This window comes from Staurois parvus, unplaced genomic scaffold (assembly GCF_062004578.1).
Source record: "Staurois parvus isolate SC_StPar_1 unplaced genomic scaffold, SC_StPar_1.0 ptg000315l, whole genome shotgun sequence".
Classification (NCBI taxonomy): Eukaryota; Metazoa; Chordata; class Amphibia; order Anura; family Ranidae; genus Staurois; species Staurois parvus.
In genome coordinates, this window is record NW_028318111.1 from 4,980,001 (window position 1) to 5,002,031 (window position 22,031).

At 44.3% G+C, this 22,031-nt stretch overlaps 1 protein-coding gene across 1 annotated transcript in view; it reads right to left on the minus strand.

Annotated features, from left to right (window-relative positions):
• MGAT5 (alpha-1,6-mannosylglycoprotein 6-beta-N-acetylglucosaminyltransferase) overlaps positions 1–21,818 on the minus strand; it is a 183,546-nt gene extending 161,728 nt beyond the window's left edge. Inside the window, exons 1-2 of the mRNA XM_089683607.1 lie at positions 21,439–21,818; positions 405–572 (exon numbers count right to left, since the gene is read on the minus strand). Of these exons, the coding sequence (XP_089539733.1) occupies positions 405–572; positions 21,439–21,679 (409 nt within the window). The 5' untranslated portion in view covers positions 21,680–21,818. The remainder of the gene's footprint in view (positions 1–404; positions 573–21,438) is intronic.
• Positions 21,819–22,031: the final 213 nt, after the last annotated feature.

Here is a 22,031-nt window from a genome sequence, read left to right on the forward strand (position 1 = left end):
GGGAGAAGATACCGGTTAGGGACCTTGTGGGTGCCCATCATCATTGAATTAGGAGTTTGCAGTTCTAAAAGACTGCTTCAAAACACATGATGTGCCACTGTGGCCAAGAAATAAAAAGGTCAAATAATATACTCTTCACAAACAGTAAATGAGCTTCAAAACAAGTGCTCGCTGACCTCTCATAATAATACCGATGGTTTTGGAATGGTATTTCTAAAAAGCTCACCATAGATGTGATCAGATGTCTACAAACCTTTGACCATGAGTGTTCCAACCTCAGATTTAGAATATGGCAGGGTTTTCATGTCATACAGTATTTGAACAGAACCGCAAATGCATTGGTGGTTAATGAAATTGCCAACAGGTCCACTTAAAAAAAAAAAAAAAAAAAACACCCCACATACCTGCAACGTTTATTTTATCCCCAGCACCAACACTGGGAATGGCAGTCGTTGTACCATTGGTGGAGTTTAAACCTGTGCCATTTAAAACCAGGGTGTCAACCTTTGACTCCAATTTGCCAATCCTTTGCAAAATATTATCCAGAAGAACCGCCAGCGTCTTCTTTAAATCTAACAAAAGAAAAGAAAAAAAAAAAAAAACACAGGAGGTGGATTATTTCTAAAATCATGGATTACTTTTCTTTTGTTTACATTTAGGCTTACGTTTATTAAAATGGCAACTACGGTATGATTATAACGGTTTATCTTGGCACACAGAACATAAAATTCACAGAGAATGAATAGAAGACCAAAAAAAAAGTTAAATTCCCATGTGAGAACATGTATTATGATCTCCTTTTTTGAGATAAGAAAAACACATGTAAAGGTCGAGTCTGTGCACGCCTGCAATTATATCATTAACAACCCTGGATATTATAGTGCCTTGGATAACACGTCTTCTGCAAGGTCCACAGGGGGAAGTTTGTTCCTAGCTTAAAGGGAATTGCAGCTGATATCAAATTGCTTTCAACACAAAAAAGTACAGGGAAAATAAAAATGTATAAAGGACACTTTCACACTGATGTGCAGGAAAACTGCACTGCATCAGTGTGAAAGTGCCCCAAATTGTAGAAGAGGAGTTACAGTGTATGTGACGATGGTGGATATTTTACTTTACTTAAGGTGTTGCAGGCCAACAATTGGGGGACAGGGACAGAGCACTATCACCCCCGGAACAGGAAGTGCCTGAACAATTTTAAAGGAAAAAATGGAAAAAGGAAGGAAAAAAAGGAGGAAGGGGAGGAAGGGGAGGAAGGGGAGAAAGGGGAGAAAGGGGAGAAAGGGGAGAAAGGGGAGGAAGGGGAGGAAGGAGAGGAAGGGGAGGAAGGAGAGGAAGGGGAGGAAGGAGAGGAAGGAGAGGAAGGAGAGGAAGGAGAGGAAGGAGAGGAAGGAGAGGAAGGAGAGGAAGGAGAGGAAGGAGAGGAAGGAGAGGAAGGAGAGGAAGGAGAGGAAGGAGAGGAAGGAGAGGAAGGAGAGGAAGGAGAGGAGGGAGAGGAGGGAGAGGAGGGAGAGGAGGGAGAGGAGGGAGAGGAGGGAGAGGAGGGAGAGGAGGGAGAGGAGGGAGAGGAGGGAGAGGAGGGAGAGGAGGGAGAGGAGGGAGAGAAGGGAGAGAAGGGAGAGAAGGGAGAGAAGGGAGAGAAGGGAGAGAAGGGAGAGAAGGGAGAGAAGGGAGAGAAGGGAGAGAAGGGAGAGGAAGGGGAGGAAGGGGAGGAAGGAGAGAAAGGAGAGGAAGGGGAGGAAGGAGAGAAAGGAGGAAGGGGAGGAAGGAGAGAAAGGAGGAAGGGGAGGAAGGAGAGAAAGGAGGAAGGGGAGGAAGGAGAGAATGGAGGAAGGAGAGGAAGGAGAGAAAGGAGAATGGAGGAAGGAGAGAAAAGAGAAAGGAGAGAAGGGAGAGAAGGGAGAGAAAGGAGAGAAGGGAGAGAAGGGAGAGAAGGGAGAGAAAGGAGAGAAGGGAGAGAAGGGGAGGAAGGAGAGAAAGGAGAGAAGGGGAGGAAGGAGAGAAAGGAGGAAGGGGAGGAAGGAGAGAAAGGAGGAAGGGGAGGAAGGAGAGAAAGGAGGAAGGAGAGGAAGGAGAGGAAGGAGAATGGAGGAAGGAGAGAAAAGAGAAAGGAGAGAAAGGAGAAAGGAGGAAGGAGAGAAAGGAGAAAGGAGGAAGGAAGGAAAGGAGAAAGGAGGAAGGAAGGAAAGGAGGGAGGAAGGAAAGGAGGGAGGAAGGAGAGGAAGGAAGGAAAGGAGGAAGGAAGGAAAGGAGGAAGGAAGGAAAGGAGCAAGGAAGGAAAGGAGGAAGGAAGGAAAGGAGGAAGGAAGGAAAGAAGGAAGGAAGGAAAGAAAGAGGGCTGTGAGAATAAGCTCTCAAAGCCTAAAAACTAATCTTTACCTTACCAACCTATCAAAATCTTACAATCAAATTACACCATACAGTGACAGTATCCAGTTTACAGGAGTGGAAAACTGTACATAAATCATGTGATGGGGTGCCTACGCAAGTGAGGAATTGCAAAAGTGCTGTACAGAAGCCACTTCAAGGCAAGAAAATAAATAAATAAATCCACTGTATGCACTCTACACCCGTCCTCTGGCTGGATAAGACAATCTACGGTTTATCAGCAAGCAGATATTGGAGGTCAGTCTGTGGTTTCGCTATGAACACCAAGTAGAGAATTGGACGTACTAAAATGACAGCATTGGCTCAATGTGACTTTGTTATACCCAGAAAGGAGAATTTATTCCCCAGAGCATATTCCCACAATTCTTTGGCATATTTGTAGCTGACCTAATGGCGCTGTCCAGGGAAGGAAAATTCCTTCTTTAGATATTTTTAATATTTCAGCTTTAAAACCTTGATGTCTTTTCAGATTAAGCGTCTTTATGTTCTTGTGAGCAGACAAGAGATTACTCGGATTATTTCCTAAGTGGTCACATGAACAGATGCAGCAGCTAATTTTAGGACACCGCAAGGTCCTTTTTGATCATCTTTATTTCTAAAACTCCAACAGATTAGGTGGAGCGGAACAAGGAAACCAGAAAAAAAAAAAAGCTTAGATGTACTGAAAAGCAGGATATGGTTTTAAAGCTGGCTGGAATCCTGAAATGCAATAAAACCCACACCTCTACATCCATTTCTTGCAATGGGAAAGCAGCTTATCAAACCCTGCACCAGAGCACTCATGAGGTTGATTTTTGCAGGCCATAGACGGTTCGTTTATCGGCTGATTTTTCTTCCGAAAAAGGAAACATTGGTCGTTCTGTTGCCACCAATGATTGCGAAAACCGGAAGTTTTTAAAATATTTTCCAGCATGACCGATAAAAGAAATGAGAAGGAACCGCGAAAATCAGCCGATGACACTGCCCCACCAACAGTGCGAAAATCGGCCGATAAACGAACCATCTATGGCCTGCATTAGGCTCCATTCACACTTGTAAATTGGACTGTTCGTGATTACAAGCAGGAGGACCCAGCTGGGGTTTCTAGTGATTAGCTTTGGGTGGAAGGTCCATTGAAGGCAATGGGAGGCTGATGACTCCTGCAGCTAATCATGGCTGCTCACACGCTCAAGCAGTGATTACCTGCAAATGATTGGCACTGAAAAGACTGTCTGAATCCAGGGCTAATCATTTATAGGAAACAGGCTCTGAGTCTGCATCCAGGGCCAATCATTCATAGGTGATTGCTCCATGAGCGATTACATGCAAGCACCCACAAAGAGCTGCACGAGCTGTCAGCCTTTCGCAGCTTTCCATGGGGCTTTAGCCTGCAACTAATCTGGGAACTCCCGCACATAATCACAAATGGCCCTGTTTGCAGGTGCAAATGAGACCTTTTGTGAAAAAGCAAATACCCGATTCACTTTAAATACTCAATCATATAAAGATGCTTCTCACATAACTGGATAATTGAAGTGAATAGTCACACAATTTCAGTGAAGATTCTCAACTTCTTAAGAAATCAGCCTCCATGCTTCTGTATCCAATCCCTATGAAAAATGAGCAACAGCACAAAATACACAGAGCAGACCGGACACAAAAAGGTACAAATACATCATAGAAGCAACAATGCTTTGGTGTCACGGCGTCCTGAGTAATAGCAATAGCTGCACATAATAGCTAATGTTTAACCACCGGCCTATATATAACTTCTCATTAGTTTCTAATGTTGTGATAGTTTGACGGAATTACTGCGGTCATGCAACACTGTACCCAAATTAATTTTATTTTTTGAAAGACGAGCGCTTTCCTTTGGCAGTATTAACCACTTCGAACCCCCCATTTTTACTAAAAGGAAAAGGGACTAAAAGAAAAAAAAAAAAAAAGTTAGTTTACATTCAACTTTTATTTCTTTACTTGGGGGGGAAAAAAAAAAAAAAAAAAAAAAACCACAACAGCCAACACCACAATGGTTGCTGGTCAGTGAAAAGTTAAGACCCCCCATAATCACCTTCAATCTGCCAATTCTCCTTCCTGCTGTGTTTACAAATACTCCACTTCTTCACAATGGAGGAAGGGCAGCTTTTTCTGTTGTAAACGAGCTGAATGTTTATAAACAATACTAGTGATGGGTGGGATTGATTCCCCTTGATCACAAGGTAGAGATCCACTCTGAATGCCTCTGTACAACTTGCAGTGGTCGTCCGAGTGTGTTTTCTGAAGTAATGCTTACAAGCGGCACTCCAGACATGGAGCGAACACACACACACGCGCACACACACACGCGCACACACACACGCGCACACACACACGCGCGCACACACACACACGCGCACACACACACGCGCACACACACACGCGCACACACACACGCGCACACACACACGCGCACACACACACGCGCACACACACACGCGCACACACACACGCGCACACGCACGATGATTAATCAATACGATCAGCTGCACAATTCACCACAATGATAGCAATGAGGAATCGATTTGAAGAAGAAGTTCTGCTTAAGTAACATGTTACCCCTATATTCATGCTGTAACATGTTACGATCAGACCGGCCCCAGCCCCTGCCCGATCCGCCACGCTTTTGCAGCTTGTGGGGGCGGGAAATATCCTCCCTTCTTGTAGCTGTCAAAATTAAAAAAAAAAAAAAAAAAAAAAGGAATTTGTGAATGAGAGACTACAAGTGCTGACAGCCTTAGCAGCTGTCCGCTTGTAGTCCTCAATGAACTACCGTGGTGCTGTAAATTGCCGTGGTAGTTCGTTCATTCTTCCTGTCAACATCCCGTACAGGCAAGCAGATAGATCTGCAGGAGACCTGCATGACATCAGTGATCTGCTGATGGCTGATACAATGCTCTCCAGGCTCCTGCAGACAAATAAATGTACATTTTTTTACCTGCAAAATTAATGTGCAATTTTTTTTTTCTAAAAGGTGAACTTACTGTTTAAATTGATACAAAACACACTTTTTTTAAAATTAAAGTTTACTGACATTAGGTAGCATCCAGAACAGATAGTATGTAGACATCTTTCAGCCTGGCAGTACTGGGGTCGCTGGTTCGAATCCCAACCCTGGCACCACCTGCCTGGAGTTTGCATGTTCTCCCTGTGACTGCGTGGGTTTCCTCCTGGTACTCCGGTTTCCTCCAACACTCCAAAGACATGCTGGTAGGTTAATTGGCTCCTGTCTAAATTGTCCCTAGTATGTATATATGTAGATGTATGAATGTGAGTTAGTGACTTTAGATTGTACACCCCTTGAGGGTTAGGGACTGATGTGAATGTACAATATATATCTAAAGCGCTGCGTAAATTGATGGCGCTATATAAGTACCTGAAATAAATAAATCTGGGTACATAGGCAAGATTCAGTTGAACAGCTTGAGACAATAGACAGAATAAGAGAATGAAAAACCGAATACACATGAGTTCAACACAGCCCTATATCCCAGAGGCTTGAATTATGATCCCCTTAAGGGGGAGGGGGGCTTAGGGGGGACTGGAACTACCTCATTCAAATTTTCTATAAAATAAAAGCAAAAAGCAAGAGAGAAAACAAATCAAAAAAGGAAAGACCCAGAGGAAAAAAAAAAAAAAAAAAAAAAAACGGGAAGTAGGACAATAGGGGAAGAGACTAGGATAACCCGGGGACTGATACTTGTTACTCTCAGGCAAAGAGGGCCTCAACTTCCTCAGAATAGATTGAACCTATTCCACAGACCCCACATCTTGGGGTAGATCTCCAGTTTATATTGTGAGGTCAGAAACAGATCTAGCATCTGATTCAATTCCTACAATTTCATGAGCCATTGGCAAAAGGACAGAGGTCCATTCCACACGAGAGAAATAAAAGATTTGGTGGCGTTAAGATGGTGAAGGATTGATTATTTTTATAGACTTTGGCAGGTATATTAGATGCATGCAAAAGAAAAAAAAGCTGGATCATCCGGCACCTCATAATCAGTAAATGTTTGAGTCAGCCTACGGATCCCTGCCCAGAAGCCAGTCAGGTTGGGGCAAGACCAAAAGACGTAGTAGTGTTCCTCTCCTCTCCTGGCAGCGCCAACATCGATGAGACGTGGTTGGATAAAAGGTATGCACAAGGGCTGGGGTATGATAGACCAAGAAGGATCTTTAAGTTTGTGTCCTGGAATTTAGTGCAAACTGCAGATTTCAAGCCAAAGCGGAGTTTGTTGGTACTTCCAACAATCCAAAAAGGTTCGACCCAAATCCACTTCCCATTTATCCAGGAAGGGAGGGTGATAACTCTCTGCGGGCGTGATAAAGAAGGCATACATTTTGGAAAGTGTGTGGGGCAAGGTATCCAGCTCCATGGAAAAGGTCTTCAAAGAAGGTCAGGGCACGGCTAAAAACCGATATAGAATGCAATGAGCATAAGTAGTGCAGCAATTGTACAGCACTCCAGAAATCTGGCCTAAAAGGAACCTCCAGGGTCGATCAAATCGGCAATGGATGGAACATACTGTGTTTACATAATCCATTTACTTACCTTTTATAATTTACAAACTTTAATGCCTGTAATAACTTCCAGAATCCCTTCTCTCTGTATGGGGAGAACAGCACTGTATTAAAAAAAAAAAATTGTATATATTTTATATATATTATATATTACACAGAATGCATTAAAGAGCAGCTCCAGGCTCCCCTCAAAAAAAAAGTCAGCAGCTACAAACACTGAAGTTGCTGACTTGTAATATAAGGACACTAAGGGCTCGTTCACACTTGGCTGTTTTACCAACGCTTGCCAAATGCCCCTATAGTGTTTGGCAAGCGTTAGTCCGGGGTTTGCGGAGCATAAACGGCGCATGCACGGTTTAGCGGCGTTTGCCGAGTGGTAAAAACGCCCCACAAACGCCTATAATGCAGTTTGAATGGTGTTACCGCCCGGCAACCGCACCGCAAACGACCGGCCGGGCGTTTGCGGAGCGGCACCATAGACTAGAATAGGAAGCTTCAACGCCTCCTGACTCGACCAGAGGTGTCTGTTTTGCCGCGACGCTAACGCTCCCATTAGAACAGCACCACGTGCTGTAATGTGCAGAATTGGCAGAGGCGTTTGGGAAGCGGTAAAAACGCTTTCCAAACGCCTCTCTGCCGCCTGCACACAACGCTAGTGTGAACGTAGCCTTACTTGTCCAGGGATCCAGCAATGTCCTCACCCAAGCAGTTTCTTCAATTGGCTTTGGGTGCAGGTGCCAGAGGTAAAGGAGACCAACAATGAACCCTTGTGGCTTCACAGCCGTTTTCCTACTGCGCATGCGTGAAGCGTGCTATGCTTTGTGAATGGTTCCGCAGTCTTCTGGGACCTGGGAAGTGTCCTGGAAGGCTGCGGGGGAGCAAAGTGGGCTGAATTTACGGCTCAGATTGCTGCGGCACATCTAACAGGAAAAAGGAGAGGATACCTGTTGAAACCAGTTACCTGCTCCCCCTCTGCACACAAAGTGCCAAATGGGGAGAGTAGGGGGTGGGAGGATACAAGGATACAAACAAGCAGAACTTCCCCTTTAAGGTAGACAGCCATTGGCTACCCCATGCGTGGGGGGGAGGGGGGACCACAGAGGAAGAGGTTCGGGACTGCTCTGTGCAATGCTAGGCAAGTATAACAGGTTTTTTTTTTTTTTATAAAGTCAGCGTACATCCCACCTACAATTCTTTGAGTTTTAGATAGCGTGTGACAGAATTAGAACCCCTGTGATGAAAACTGCTATCTGGGCAGATTTCCCCTAACTTAGGACAAGAAAAGAAAAAAAAAAAATCTCCAAAACAGCAACACAAACAGAAATTGGCTCCTAGATGCCAAGGAAACTGCACTGCATTATGGGATGTGATGTCTTGGGGTGCCCACTGTGCAGAGGGGACATGTCGGTCACAGTGGAGTGCCATTACCGGACTTGGTCTCCAGTCTTTCTGAATACTGGTTTATTTTAACCTTGGACTATCCTTTAATTCACCGAGATCAATAGAAGATGCTGAATAGGTAGTGATTTAGTGTAATTTAATTGTAAGGACTGCAACCAACGGCGTTTCGATAATGTGCACTCGATGTCAGAACACTGCGCCGAACACATTTTCTGTCACTATAAATTAAACAGAAAGAGATGAAGAAGCAATTTCAGACTTCAAACCAAGCCGGGCGATTATAAAACTCCGACATTCTACCTTCGACCTCAATTTACTCAAGGACAGGGAAAATGTTATTTTTAAAAGGCGCAATTAGGGCTACACTGTGCTGCAGATGATATTTACTGGAGGATCTGACAAATATGAGAAAAAAAAAAAATCATCCCTACACCCTGTCCTGAACACAAGGCGACATGTGATTGCTTATCCGTATCACACCACAGGATCACCGAGGTGATAAAACATTAACAGCTCCAAGCAGGAGATCATCTTAAAGGCAGTGCTCAGTAAATGGAGCATTTGCATTTCAGAGGAATCATTTTGCAGTTGAACTATGGATAAAGTAAACATTTTATAGACTTTTCAGCCTAAAAGTATAACTAAAAGGCAAAACTTTTTTTTAGTTTTGGAGTAGAGAGGGTTTAGAACCTCTGTCAGTTTTTATTGCTGTCTGTGCCCCCCCCCCCCCTCCTATTTGCCCTGTTTATTTCTATTTATTTCAGGTACTTATATAGCACCGTCAATTGTACATTCACATCAGTCCCTAACCCTCAAGGGGTGTACAATCTAAGGTCCCTAACTCACATTCATACATACACATACTAGGGACAATTTAGACAGAAGCTAATTCACCTACCAGCATGTCTTTAGAGTGTGGGAGGAAACCGGAGTACCTAGAGGAAACCCACGCAGGCACAGGGAGAACATGCAAACTCCAGGCAGGTGATGCCGTGGTTGGGATACAAACCAACGACCCTAGTACTGCCAGGTGGAAGTGCTAACCATTTAGCCACTGTGCTGCCCATTACCATTGAATGTGAATATAAATAAAAATCCAAAGTTTTGGGTTTTCCCTAGAACAATACAGGAAATCTTCCAATAGAGACACTAGTTCTAGTGACCTGGAGGTTCCCAAAGTATTCCCTTAACTTGCAGAGATTTCTTCCTACTTCCTGTTTTGGCTATGGGACAGGAAGTGAAGGGAAAATCTCTCCACAGATGGCAAAAAATAAACAGTGTTTATAACCTCCCATTACTTTATCCAAAATGAAAGAAAACAAGAAAAAAAAAAAAAGTTTTGCCTATATTTCTATTTAAGCTAGCCATACATTATACAATTTCCTTTAGATTTACCTTCAACTATGTAGTGCAACCGCCTACCTGATTGGATACAAATTGAAAGGGTTGTTTAGGTTTGACCTCATATTATGTTTTTGATAAATGTAAAAAGAAAAATTGTACAATGTATGGCCAGCCTTTTTAACATCAACACAGCAGTTTGTTTTTCGGTGTGCCCCCGAGTAAACCGCTCAATAAACAATCCTGCCAGTAGGTCCGCAATTTTTTTAACCCTATTAGGGCTCGTTCACACTAGGCTGTTTTGCCAACGCTTGCCAAACGCCCCTATAGCGTTTGGCAAGCGTTGGTCCAGTGTTTGCGGAGCGTTTTTAACGCTCGGCAAACGCTCCGCAAACGCCGCATGCGCGGTTTAGCGGCGGTTGCTAGGCGTTTGCCGAGCGTTAATAACGCCCCACAAATGCCTATAATGCATTTGAGTGGTGTTACTGCTCCGCAAACGCCCCGCAACCGCGTCGCAACCGCACCGCAAACGCCGGCCGGGCGTTTGCGGAGCGGCACCATAGACGAGAATAGGAGGTTTCAAAGCCTCCTGACTCGACCAGAGGCGTCCGTTTTGCCGCGACGCAACGCGAAGCGACGCAAACGCTCCTGTTAGAACAGCACCATGTGCTGTAATGTGCAGAGTTGGCAGAGGCGTTTGGGAAGCGGTAAAAACGCTTCCCAAACGCCTCTCTGCCGCCTGCACACAAGGCTAGTGTGAACGTAGCCTTAGAGTGACAACAGTGTTCTGCAGTGAAATAATGTAGCTGGGTTGTCACCCTGTGGAAAGGATAGCATGAAGATACAGTCACATGGGGTGGCATAGTGCCTAGCACCTCTGCCTTGCAGCACTGGGGTCACAGTGGAGATATACTCATCTGACCCGACGATACTCCCCACACAAGACCTTCCTTCGGATCCTGCATCCCCCCCTTCCCCCGTCCAGAAGTCATGAAAATGGACTGTTCCTGGCGTCAGAATGCTCTATAGACAGGAATTTATTTCAGGTACTTGTATAGCGCTGTCAATTTGCGCAGCGCTTTACATATATATTGTACATTCACATCAGTCCCTAACCCTCAAGGGGTGTACAATCTAAGGTCCATAACTCACATTCATACATACACATACTAGGGCCAACTTAGACAGGAGCCAATTAACCTACCAGCATGTCTTTGGAGTGTGGGAGGAAACCGGAGTACCCGGAGGAAACCCACGCAGGCACAGGGAGAACATGCAAACTCCAGGCAGGAGGTGCCGTGGCTGGGATTCGAAGCAACAACCCCAGTACTGCCAGGTGGAAGAGCTAATCATTTAGCCACTGTAATCGTTCTGATTTACATCCAAGACACAATCACACTTTTCTGGACAAGTACAAAACACAGCTTTTACCAAGTGCACAGCAGATGAAACGTTTGCAGGAAATATTGCAGCAGCTCCCTGACGGAGGCATGTCTAGGAAGGAAAGGTGTCTCATTTCTCATCCTATCTGGGCTCGGGGCCTGTGCCACACTTGTTCTGTATTGGCCCCAACACAGAACTGCAGGATGGGATCATCTAAGGTCAAGCCAAAGGCTCTCGATGGTGAAGCATAGCAATCGGATGTTTTGGTTACTTGCTGCTTGCATCCTTGACATTTGTACGTGATTGCTGAGGCTACAGCCCCTGTGTGAGCGTGAATATTACCTCCTTCTTAAAACCAATAAAGAACTAAAAGAGAAACACAGCCATCAAGTACTGCCAATGCCAGCCCCCAGAAAAGCAACATTGGTTAACCACTTCCCGACCGGCCGTTGTATATAAACGGCCTAACGGTGGCACTGCAGGGTCGGGTGGCCGTCTATAAACGGCCTCACCGCACCCTGCTTGTGCGCGCTCCCTGCGAGCGCGCAGCACCGCGATCCGGTGCCCGCTGTGTCCTCCGGACACAGTGAAACACCGATCGTCGGACGGGACCTCTGTACGAGGTCCCGATCATGTGATCACTGATTGGCCAATCAGTGATCACATGCAAAGTAGTAAGCAAGATGTCACTTCTGATATCATTGCTTACTGTGTGTGAAATCTGTGAATGATCACAGAGGTCACATGGTACAAGGCTATTCACAAAAGCCTTGTGCCATGTGACAAGCTATAACCAATCACAGCTCACTCAGTTCTTTTCAATGAGTGCAGGAATGCACACAGAGAGAAAGAGAAATGATTGCTTTTATATCCTATATGGGTGTAAAAGCAATCAGTGTAAAAAAAAAAAAAAAAAAAAAATCTTCATCACCCCTCACAAGGAGTACAGTGTCACCAATGTGACACTGTACTGCTAGGGTGACAGTATGTAAAAAAAAAAAAATAAAAAATATAAAAAAATAAAAAAAATGTAAAAAAAAGTTTAAAAATTATAATTTTTGCTTATAAACTAATTTGGATTTTTTTTTTTTTTACTAAAAAGATAACGGAATAAATTTTGGCTAAGATTTATGATGAAATATTATTTATTTGCAAAATTTTATAAAAAACACACTTTTTTCCAAATTTTTTGGACATTTCATTTACATAGAAAAAAAAATACAAATCCCAGTGGTGAATAAATACCACCAAAATAAAGCTTTATCTATCTCAAAAAAATGGTAAAAAATTCATTTGGGTACAGTGTTGCATGACCGCGCAATTGTCATTCAAAGTGTGATAGCGCTAAAAGCTGAAAATTGCCCTGGTCAGGAAGGGGGTGAAAGTGTCCGGTCTGGAAGTGGTTAAAGTAGTTGTAAAGGCTCAAGGTTTTACCTTCATGCAGTCTATGCCTGAAGGGGAAAACTCTTCACTGTGCAGCAACCCCTTCTAATAATTACCTGGACCCCATTGCAAACCAGCGACGTGCACGAGAGCAGCGTCTCTCACGGTTCCCGTTGGCTCCCGCTACTGTCAATCACAGGCAGTGAGCCAAGGAGGGGAGAACAGGAGGCGGGGCCAAGCCACACGGTGTGAATGGACACGCAGAACAGCGGCTCGGGAGCGAGCCTTCTTGGGTACCCCCATAGTAAACTGCTTGCTATGAGGGCACTAAGCAGGAGGGAGGGGCCAGGAGTGGCGGCAGGGGACCTGAGAAGAGTATTGGGGCTACTCTGTACAAAACCATTGCACAGAACAGATAAGTATGATATATCTGGTATTTAAAAAAATAATTGCCTGGAATTGCAAAAATGCACAAGATATTAATGGAACTAGATACCGACACAATACTAATATACATAGAGAATTGGGAAAGAGACATGGGAAGAGAAATAGATGAGGGGGAGCAATGGAAACCGCTTAGAATAATTCACGAAAACATTAGTATGAGGGAAGTAGAAATAAATTATAAGTGTTTGATGAGATGGCACATCACACCTAATGTAGAGCATAAATTGAATGGAGAGAATTCACGGTTATGTTGGAGAGGTTGCGGAGAAGTGGGCACGTGGTATCATATATGGTGGGAGTGTTCAAGAATACAGGTGTTTTTGTGGAAAATAGTCTATTTAATAAGGAAAATCACTAAAACTAACATAGGATTAGACCCAGAGATATAGGTCTTCTCCATATCACAGAACTCCCAGTGAAATCATAGAAGTTCTCGGGGATATGGCATTATTTGACCGCAGCGAAGAGCTTGATACCTAGGTTTTGGGGAAAAAAAGGAGGTGCCAACAGAGGAGGATTGGATGGGCAGAATGAATCAGATCTGTGGGACGGAAAAATGTATTACATGCATATAGATAGGATGGAGATGTATAATACAAAATGGAAAAAATGGGAAGATTATAGAGAAAAAGTGAGATATATGAAGATATAATACCCCTAGAAATTGATTTAGAATTAATAGAAATGAATGGTGTAAAGGAGAAGAGAGAAAACGCAGAGTGGGAGAGGGAGGGGGAGACCGAGTGAGGGGGGAGGGGGGGCGGGAGGGGAGACCGAGTGAGGGGGGAGGGGGGAGGGGGGGGGAGGGGGGAGGGGGGGGAGGGGGAGACCGAGTGAGGGGGGGCGGGAGGGTAGAGTGGAGTGACTTAAATAAATTATACAAACTGGTAGATATTGTTTGAATATCATTTTAATAGAAATGTCAACGTGATTTGTACTTGAACTGATAAATTAATAAATATTTATAATAAAAAAATTTTTAAAAAAATAATTGCCTTTAATATCACATTAAACATTTTCTTTCCCTGTATTATTTAGAGGAAACCGGCTACATTAATTTTAAAGTGTTTTTCTTCAGGTTCTGCGGTGCCAGATTGCCCTGGACTTCTAGCTGTCCATATTAAACCTCTTCATCCGGTGTGTAATGATTGACAGATCATGTCTCATTGGCAATGAGAACGGCTGCTTGGGACAGATGGACTCTCATAACTACAAATAACACGGTAAACAAATGGCAGTTGACCAAAGATGCCGAAAGTGTAAGAGTGCCTTCAGATGAGAGCCATTTCTGGCGGGAGCCATTTATATGAAATGTATACTCACCCAGAAGACAGCTAGATTTTTAACTAACATTTCAGACTGCAGCAAAGTATTTCCTGTCAAATGCAAAACCTTATCTGCACCTCACCTTCCACTACTAAACCAGCACCTTTTATTCGTGCCAATGTCTGTACATAAGAGACAGATGTGGACTGTTCGTACAGCGCGACAGGGGGGGGGGGAAATGTCCACAATATTAGACATGATCTGTACTCTGGGACAATTCACACCAAAATGCAGTGCAGGAAAGGATTATTCCGTGAACCAAAGATCATTTATTTATTTCAGGTACTTATATAGCGCCATCAATTTACACAGCGCTTTACATATATATTGTACATTCACATCAGTCCCTAACCCTCAAGGGGCGTACAATCTAAGATCCCTAACTCACATTCATACATACACATACTAGGGACAATTTAGACAGGATCCAATTAACCTACCAGCATGTCTTTGGAGTGTGGGAGGAAACCGGAGTACCCGGAGGAAACACACACAGGCACAGGGTGTGCAAACTCCAGACAGGTGGTGCCGTGGCTGGGATTCGAACTAACATCCCTAGTACTGCCAGGCAGAAATGCTAACCATTTAGCCACTGTGCTGCCATAAAAACACATGTAAAGAGGAACTAAAAGAAAAAATATTCACTTCTGCTCCAAAGGTCCAACAATGTCCCCCCCCCGGTATCAGCATTTTCTCCTTGGTTTCTGATCACGTGACCGCTGTGATTGCCTGTCACAGCAGTCGCATGATCGGAAAGCAGACATTGGGAGCTTTCTGTTACCCGCTGGTAGTGCATGTCCTGCGTGCTCTCAGCAGAGTATTGTTTATGGGTGGGACACATATATGCGGCCTAACGGCATTAAAGCCCATCCGTTGAGAGGCCGCTTACATGCGTACGGCTGGCGGGAGGAGGTTAACGTCAGAATGGCTTCTCTCCCAATACAAGATTACAGCAATGCAAAACAAGCTAAAAGCAGGTCAAAGAAAGAGAAAGGACAACTCTACCAAAGAATTATTTATGATCCCACAGCGATGCCAGAAGCAGGCTACATTTGCCCATCTACAAAGACCTCAAGAGGTTTGATATCATTCCAAAGTCCCTTTATTTGTGCTTCTGACTTGCATTTGACTTCCCAAGCTGCTTTTGCATTCCCATTGACTTCTATTTGTGGAAACATAAGCAGTTCTGACATGAACACGGCTATAAGTCTGCATAGTCAGCAAAAACCTTTTCATTGTAGGACAGATGGGGGGGGGGAAAAAAAGAAAAAAAAAACCACACACATCCATTAGCTCTTACCACTTCCTGAGTCCCTGGTAGGGGTCACCAAGACAGAAAGGGAGGGGAATCTCTTCAATAGGACTACATGCAGTAAAAAACCACTTGATGAAATTTTAACCACCTACATCAACTCTTTATTGTGATCTTGTTCCCATTACAGTAATCACCAGGACAGGAAGTGAAGGACAATCTCCCCAAAAAGGACAGAGACAGCAATATTACATAGTTAGTCTGGCTGAAAAAAGACAAAAAAGTCCATCCAGTTCAACCAAAGAAAACAAAAAAAAATAAAAACTCAAGTTTCCAACACCTCACTATTTTATGCAAAGCTTTAAAGGGTTTGTTATATTAATAATAATAATAATAATAAAAAAAAGTGTTTACAAACAGGTTATACTTACCTGCTCTGTGTAATTTATTTGCACAGAACAGCCCTGATCCGCCTCAGGTCCCCAGCTGGCTCTCATTGCTAATCCCCCCTGCCGAGTGCCCCCACAGCAAGCTGCTTGCTATGGGGGCACTTGTGTGCTTGTTCCAGAGCTGGCTGTGTGTCCATAGACAAGGGCTCCCCCTGCTGTCTGAGCCAATGAGGGGGGAGAGTGGAGAGCCACTGCCCTCGTGAACATTGCTGGATTGAGATCAGGTTCAGGTAAGTAATGGGAGGGGGGGGGGGGGGGCAGTGGGGAGCGGCACAGAGGTTTTTGGGTTTTTTTGTTTGTTTGTTTTTTTACACATGAATGCAGAGACTACATTGAGGTAAAAACCTTCTGCATTTACAACCACTAATTGGCATAACACTTCCAGCACCAGCTTTGGATGGAGCCATTTTAAAATGATTGGCTGTCCAGTTTGAAAAATGCCCAAACTAGCACCCTCCCCATTTCAAATACAGAAATTAGGAAGAAGAAAAAAAAACACAACACCTACAGAAAAGTTGCGTACTACCAAAAAGCATTTTGATTCTCCATTGGGCATGAACCCTGAGCTGGGTGAGCAGACATCCTATCACGCCTCAGCCACAGGCTTCTGATTCTAGACTAAAAATAAAACGTACGCCCGGTCCAAACACTAATAGTAACAGAGCAAAGCTGGAAATCTATTGTGGAAACTGTGTAGATCCTCTGTCCAAAGTGTTACTCTTCTGGAACTCTGGTTCAAGAACTTCTTTCCCTTTTGGCAAAAACACTTGTTACTCGTACCAAAGAGCACTACTGGAAACACTTCGCAGAGTCGCTGCCAGAGCCCTGGACTGAAGTGTGTGTACAGATCTGTGCAGTCTGGAAACACTAAAGGAACTTCAACTCCGCTCTCATTACCAAGCATATGGTTTTAAGTTGCAGAGCTGATCAAAATCGCAGGATGAAGACAAACAACACTTTAAAGTGGAACTACACTGCATCCAAGTATCACAAACCAAAAACACTATTTCATTCACTTTTAATAGTCAAAAGCAAACTCCCCCATCCATCCATGTCTCCACGCTTTATTTTGCTGAGAAATGAATTTGAAAATACCCCCCCCCCCCCCATTTCTTGCCACGGCCATCTTGAGTAAGGGCAGATGAATTTACTTCCTGGAATCTGCAATCTATCTGCCTTATCTGAGAAATCCCTAATCCCCCCCCACCGAAGATACCTGGGATGTATGACATCATTTGCCTAGGCATGGAAACCAGGAAGTAAAAAAAAGTAAAAAAAAAAAAAGTTTAAAACAAGTAAATACAATATAAGTTCCAAGGACGAATAAGCATAAGGACAAAAAATAGTCAATGTTTATTGACAGTGTAAAGTTCTGCTTTTTTAAACTTCCTTTCTTTGCAATGCTAACAAACCCAAAGGCAGCCACAACAAAAACTTGTCCATGTAGGACAAAGCAACAAGATTTACTTTAAACCCCAACAGCATATTACCCCATTATTGGCTCCCCAACTGCTTCAGCTGTCAGGAGGAAGAATACCCAGAACGTCAGCGTATAGAGGAGCATATGACCCACTTTATAGGACAGCAACCCTGGGCCAATCACCACAAAAGTGGCTTTCCTGTTCCTGGAAGCTCAGTGGTTACCAGCTTCTTGTATGCCGAGATCCCAGTGTTATTACTGCCCAGAACCTCAGCGTATAGAGGAGCATATGACCCACTTTATATGACAGCAACCCTAAGCCAATCACCACAAAAGTGGCTTTCCTGTTCCTGGAAGCTCAGTTGTTACCAGCTTCTTGTGTGCCATTGTTATTACTGCCCGTGTCTCACCTGCTGGACTACAGCACACCCCTTGAGTTAAAGCGGGAGATGGATAGGGTTGCCACCTCATCCCTTTAAAACTGAACACTTACTAAGTACACAGGTTCAGTGTCTGATTAAGGTGGTAAACACACCTGCATTACATTAGCCTCAGAACCTGTGTAATCAATGTGCGTTTGGTTTTAAAGGGATGAGGTGGCAACCCTAGAGATGGGTAGGTGTTCTGCAGTCCAGCAGAATATAGTCCAGGCTGACAACACTGCTCATGACATCAGTGAAGCCGGCAGCTCAAACAGGAAGTTAGAAGCTCACTGGGTTTCAGGCAGATCAGACGGCATTTTTCATACCTGCACCATTTTCAGAGACAAAACATGGGTAAATGTGCAGAGGTACTGCTGCAAAGCAATGAAAGCATTCGCCAAAACACTTGTAGGGGCAGGTCAAAGTGGTTACAAAAGCAGATCATACTTTTTCCAGTGGAAGTATCGCCCACCATATAATTTTCCAGAGTCCCATCTCGATCCAGCATTGTCACCATCTGCAGCGGCACTCCTCTCTCCTGACAGGAAAGAGGTAGGAGTGGAAACCATTGGCTCCTATTGCTGTCAATCAAATCCTGTGAGCAGACAGCGGGGAGCAGGGCCGAGCTGCACTGTGCATGTTTATAGACACACAGTCAGGATCAGAGCAAGCCCATGGCTGAGCCTCTATAGGAGGCAGCTTCTTATGGTGGAGCACTTTGAAGAGGAGGAGCCTGGAGCGCCGATGGGGGACCTCAGAATAGGAGGTTCAGGGCTGCTCTGTCCAATCTCATTGCACAGAGCAAGCATGACATAAAAAAAATAAAAAATAATGTTAATAATAATCCTTTACAAACAGAAAGAAGAAAGACGTTCAAGTGGTTCTAAACTCTAAATGTTCTTTAACCTAAATGCATAGACGCCGCACTATGACCCCCCCTCAATGCTAGCAGGCCGAAAATAGGTAAGTATATACATCTTCCTTACACAGGTTAGTCAGCATAGGTGGATTTTTGGGGGGCGGAGGGGTTAAGCATTTCTAAGACTAGTAAGGATTAGCCTGGGACTCTAAGCAACCACGGCATTCACATCCACATTGTACCAAGCAAAAAATACAGACGTTGCCACAGCTGGCCTACTGAAGATTTTGTTTGGCTTCAAAACATCTGCCAATGAGACCGAGACCAAGCATTCAGCAAATGAAAGTCAAAGCTTCCTTTCAAGTGGGCTAACAGTGTAAACATGGGGGAAAAAAAAAAAAAAACCCCACACAACACACCACAAACTTCCCCCTGCAAGGAAATGTCATAATGCGTCAGTACTAGCACATTATGAAAGACTTACCTGAAAACGAAGCCCTCCAGCAGTGCGCTGTCACCGCTGCAGAGGCTTCCCATCCTCACCCAGTCTTCCTTCCAGGTTCATGCAGCTTGAATGGCTGTGCTGCGATGACATCACTCCCATGCATGTGTGCGCGAGTCTCAGCCATGGCACAGAGCTCTGAAGGAACAGCACGGGTAGCACCGGTGTAATTAGTGGCTGCAGAGACACTGAATATTTCCTAAATGGTGCATGTTTAGGAGATATTCTTTGTACCGCCAGAGAAGCTTGATTATAGTCTTACCAGTAGGTACAAGTGTCCAATGGGGCCTTACTACCACTTTAACCTCCTTGGCGGTATGATTCTTTCCGATTTTTTGTGCTGAAAGCGGTACCATTTTTTTGCATGGAAATATGTAGTTTTTTTATTGTAGGCTGTAATTTTTAGGAATAACTCACTGAAATCTGTCCGAATAAGAGTCTAGTAAACATTCCGGATATGATAAAACTTGAAACACGAAATCATAAATTATAATTTAATAATCATAAAAAATAATATAATAAATTTAATTCAATAATATAATCAAACCAAAAACACTGAAATTTGAAATACAGAGGCAAATTCGCACATCGCTGAGCAAAGTCGCAAAATCATTTTCAGTGTCTGATGATGAATTTCCCCCACGAATCATTATCACTCAATTCTGCAAGTGGTTCTGATTTACTATCGCTGTTCTAAAACCGCTTTTAACGTAAAGGGACGCTTTTTGGACGCCATGGACTTTTCTAAGTTTCCAGGCAGAAAGAACAGTCAAAATGCAGGCAGGGCACAGGACAAAGCAGTAGGGACAAAATATATGTGAAATGCATTGAAACAGCAATGACAGCAAAAATGACATTTTTTAAAAATTTCAAATTTCCCGCCAGTTCTGGCGCCCGTACGTCCCGACGTCACAGGGACCGGAACACAGAAGCCGGATGCCGGCATCGGCCGGAGGAGATGGCCGGGGATGCTACACGGGACACATTGCGGGAGCGAAGGACAAGGTAAGTGCTGCAGGGACCCCCTGAGCAACGCCGCATGGTACGCCCGAGTGTAGCTCGGGGTTACTGCTCTTGGTATTTAAATTTTACCCCGAGCTACACTCGGGAAAACCGCTAAGGAGGTTAAGCCGGTCATAGATGGATGGAAATTAGTCCGGTTCAGCAGGAACCAGCAATATCTGATACATCTCTGGGCAGGCTGGTTGTACTAAAGTTGATGGATCAACATTTTAGTACAACCAGCCTGTCTGGTTAACTTTCGCCCCAATCAGAAATAGCAGCCAGCAGCAATCATTGTATTCTGCCGGTGGGGAAGGCTTTTTGCACTGCACTCCCCTGCCAGCAGAACAAAATATCACTGCGGAAGGGATTTACCCATCAACACTGGCAATGTTGATAGGGGAATCAAGCTATTTTCTTTTCTTAAACTTTGAAGTTGAAGGAAAGAAAACTGCATAATGTACGACTTGCCTCAAAATCTCCTCACGCTGAGTGCAAGTAAATGTGCGACCTCTCAGCATCTGGGCATTGACGCCAAGCAGCCGCACATTTGCGTGCAATTAAAAAAACGTGCTGAGAGCGCGCGCCCTGAGCACTCCCAGCACACGTCCGGTACGCACGGAAAGGTCCCGGTCTCCTCTTGTGATCGGGACCTTTCCCGATCATGTGACCGCCGTGACCCTTAAAGGGCCGGAAGGCGCCTCCGCCAAGGGGTTAAAATCTTAACGTCTGGCTAACACTGAATCATTAAGCAGAGTTTAATTGAAAAAGCATCAATTCTTATTAAATGCAGCACAGCATTCGGCCACATAGGAAAGTGCCTAGACACCCTCCTTTCTAGCCTGACAAGTGCATGCCAGAGCTTTGCCATGATCAGGGGCATATTTCACACCCACTTCTAACTTCAGTTAGATTACACTAATGTCACAGAGCAGGAAGAGCTGCCTGGCGTTGGCTTGCACCTCCACAGATATGGTAGCAGTCTCACAGCCAAGCAGCACTGTGGCATGGATGATAAAGTGAATACAGGCAAAAGAGCAGCTACAGAATGCCTACTGAAAGTGCTACATGATCCACAAGTTGCTCGTATCGCCCTGTCTGCAGGATAAGGTTTCCTGACTCTGGGCCTGTTCTAAAGCTCATTTTTTGCATCCTTTTCAACCAGATGGGACAATTAAATCCATAATTTGCTTTGCTTCTAAAAGCCAGCAGATGAATTGAAACCCTCTGGCTCTTGTAAAATCAGCCATCAAACGCAGCCTTAATATACGAATGTCATCCATTCTCTCAGAAGTAGATACGAAGCATGCGCTTTTTTTGTCCTTACCATATGCTGTCATCGTGCCGACATATGGGCCGTCCACGACGTTCCTGTTTTCCTCCGCCAGGGCTTTGATGTAGCGTTTGCTGAGATCCAGAATCTGCTCGCGGAGCATGGTGCTGCTTTCGTGCTGAGTCCGCTGCTGGATCGTGAAGTGAAGCAACATCATGCCCCAGATAAAGCCAAAAGTCACCAGAAAAAAGCCCAGCTTCTGGGAGGACAGCTTCCACGGCGTGAAGAGGGCCATGACCTTTGCAGGCAATTGTTCTGTCAGGGCAGTGGTTTTATACGCTACAAAGACAGTTTAGATCCATGATATTCACGTTCACGAAGATGACTGTAGTCACAGCATTGTAGTAATCAGATCGCTTGCATATGGCTCCGCAATGCTGCAGGAAGAAAAAAAAAAGAAAAGAAAAGGAAAACATTAAATGGGGTTTTCTTTACTTTTAGACCATCATTTTTCTATGAACATTTTTGGTTTTAAATAGCGCAATTACCACTTAAACTCCAGAAGGTTTTACTCCTACATGACCAGACCATTTTTGCTATTCAGCAATGAGCTGCTTTAACTGGCAATTGTGCAGTCATGCCACACT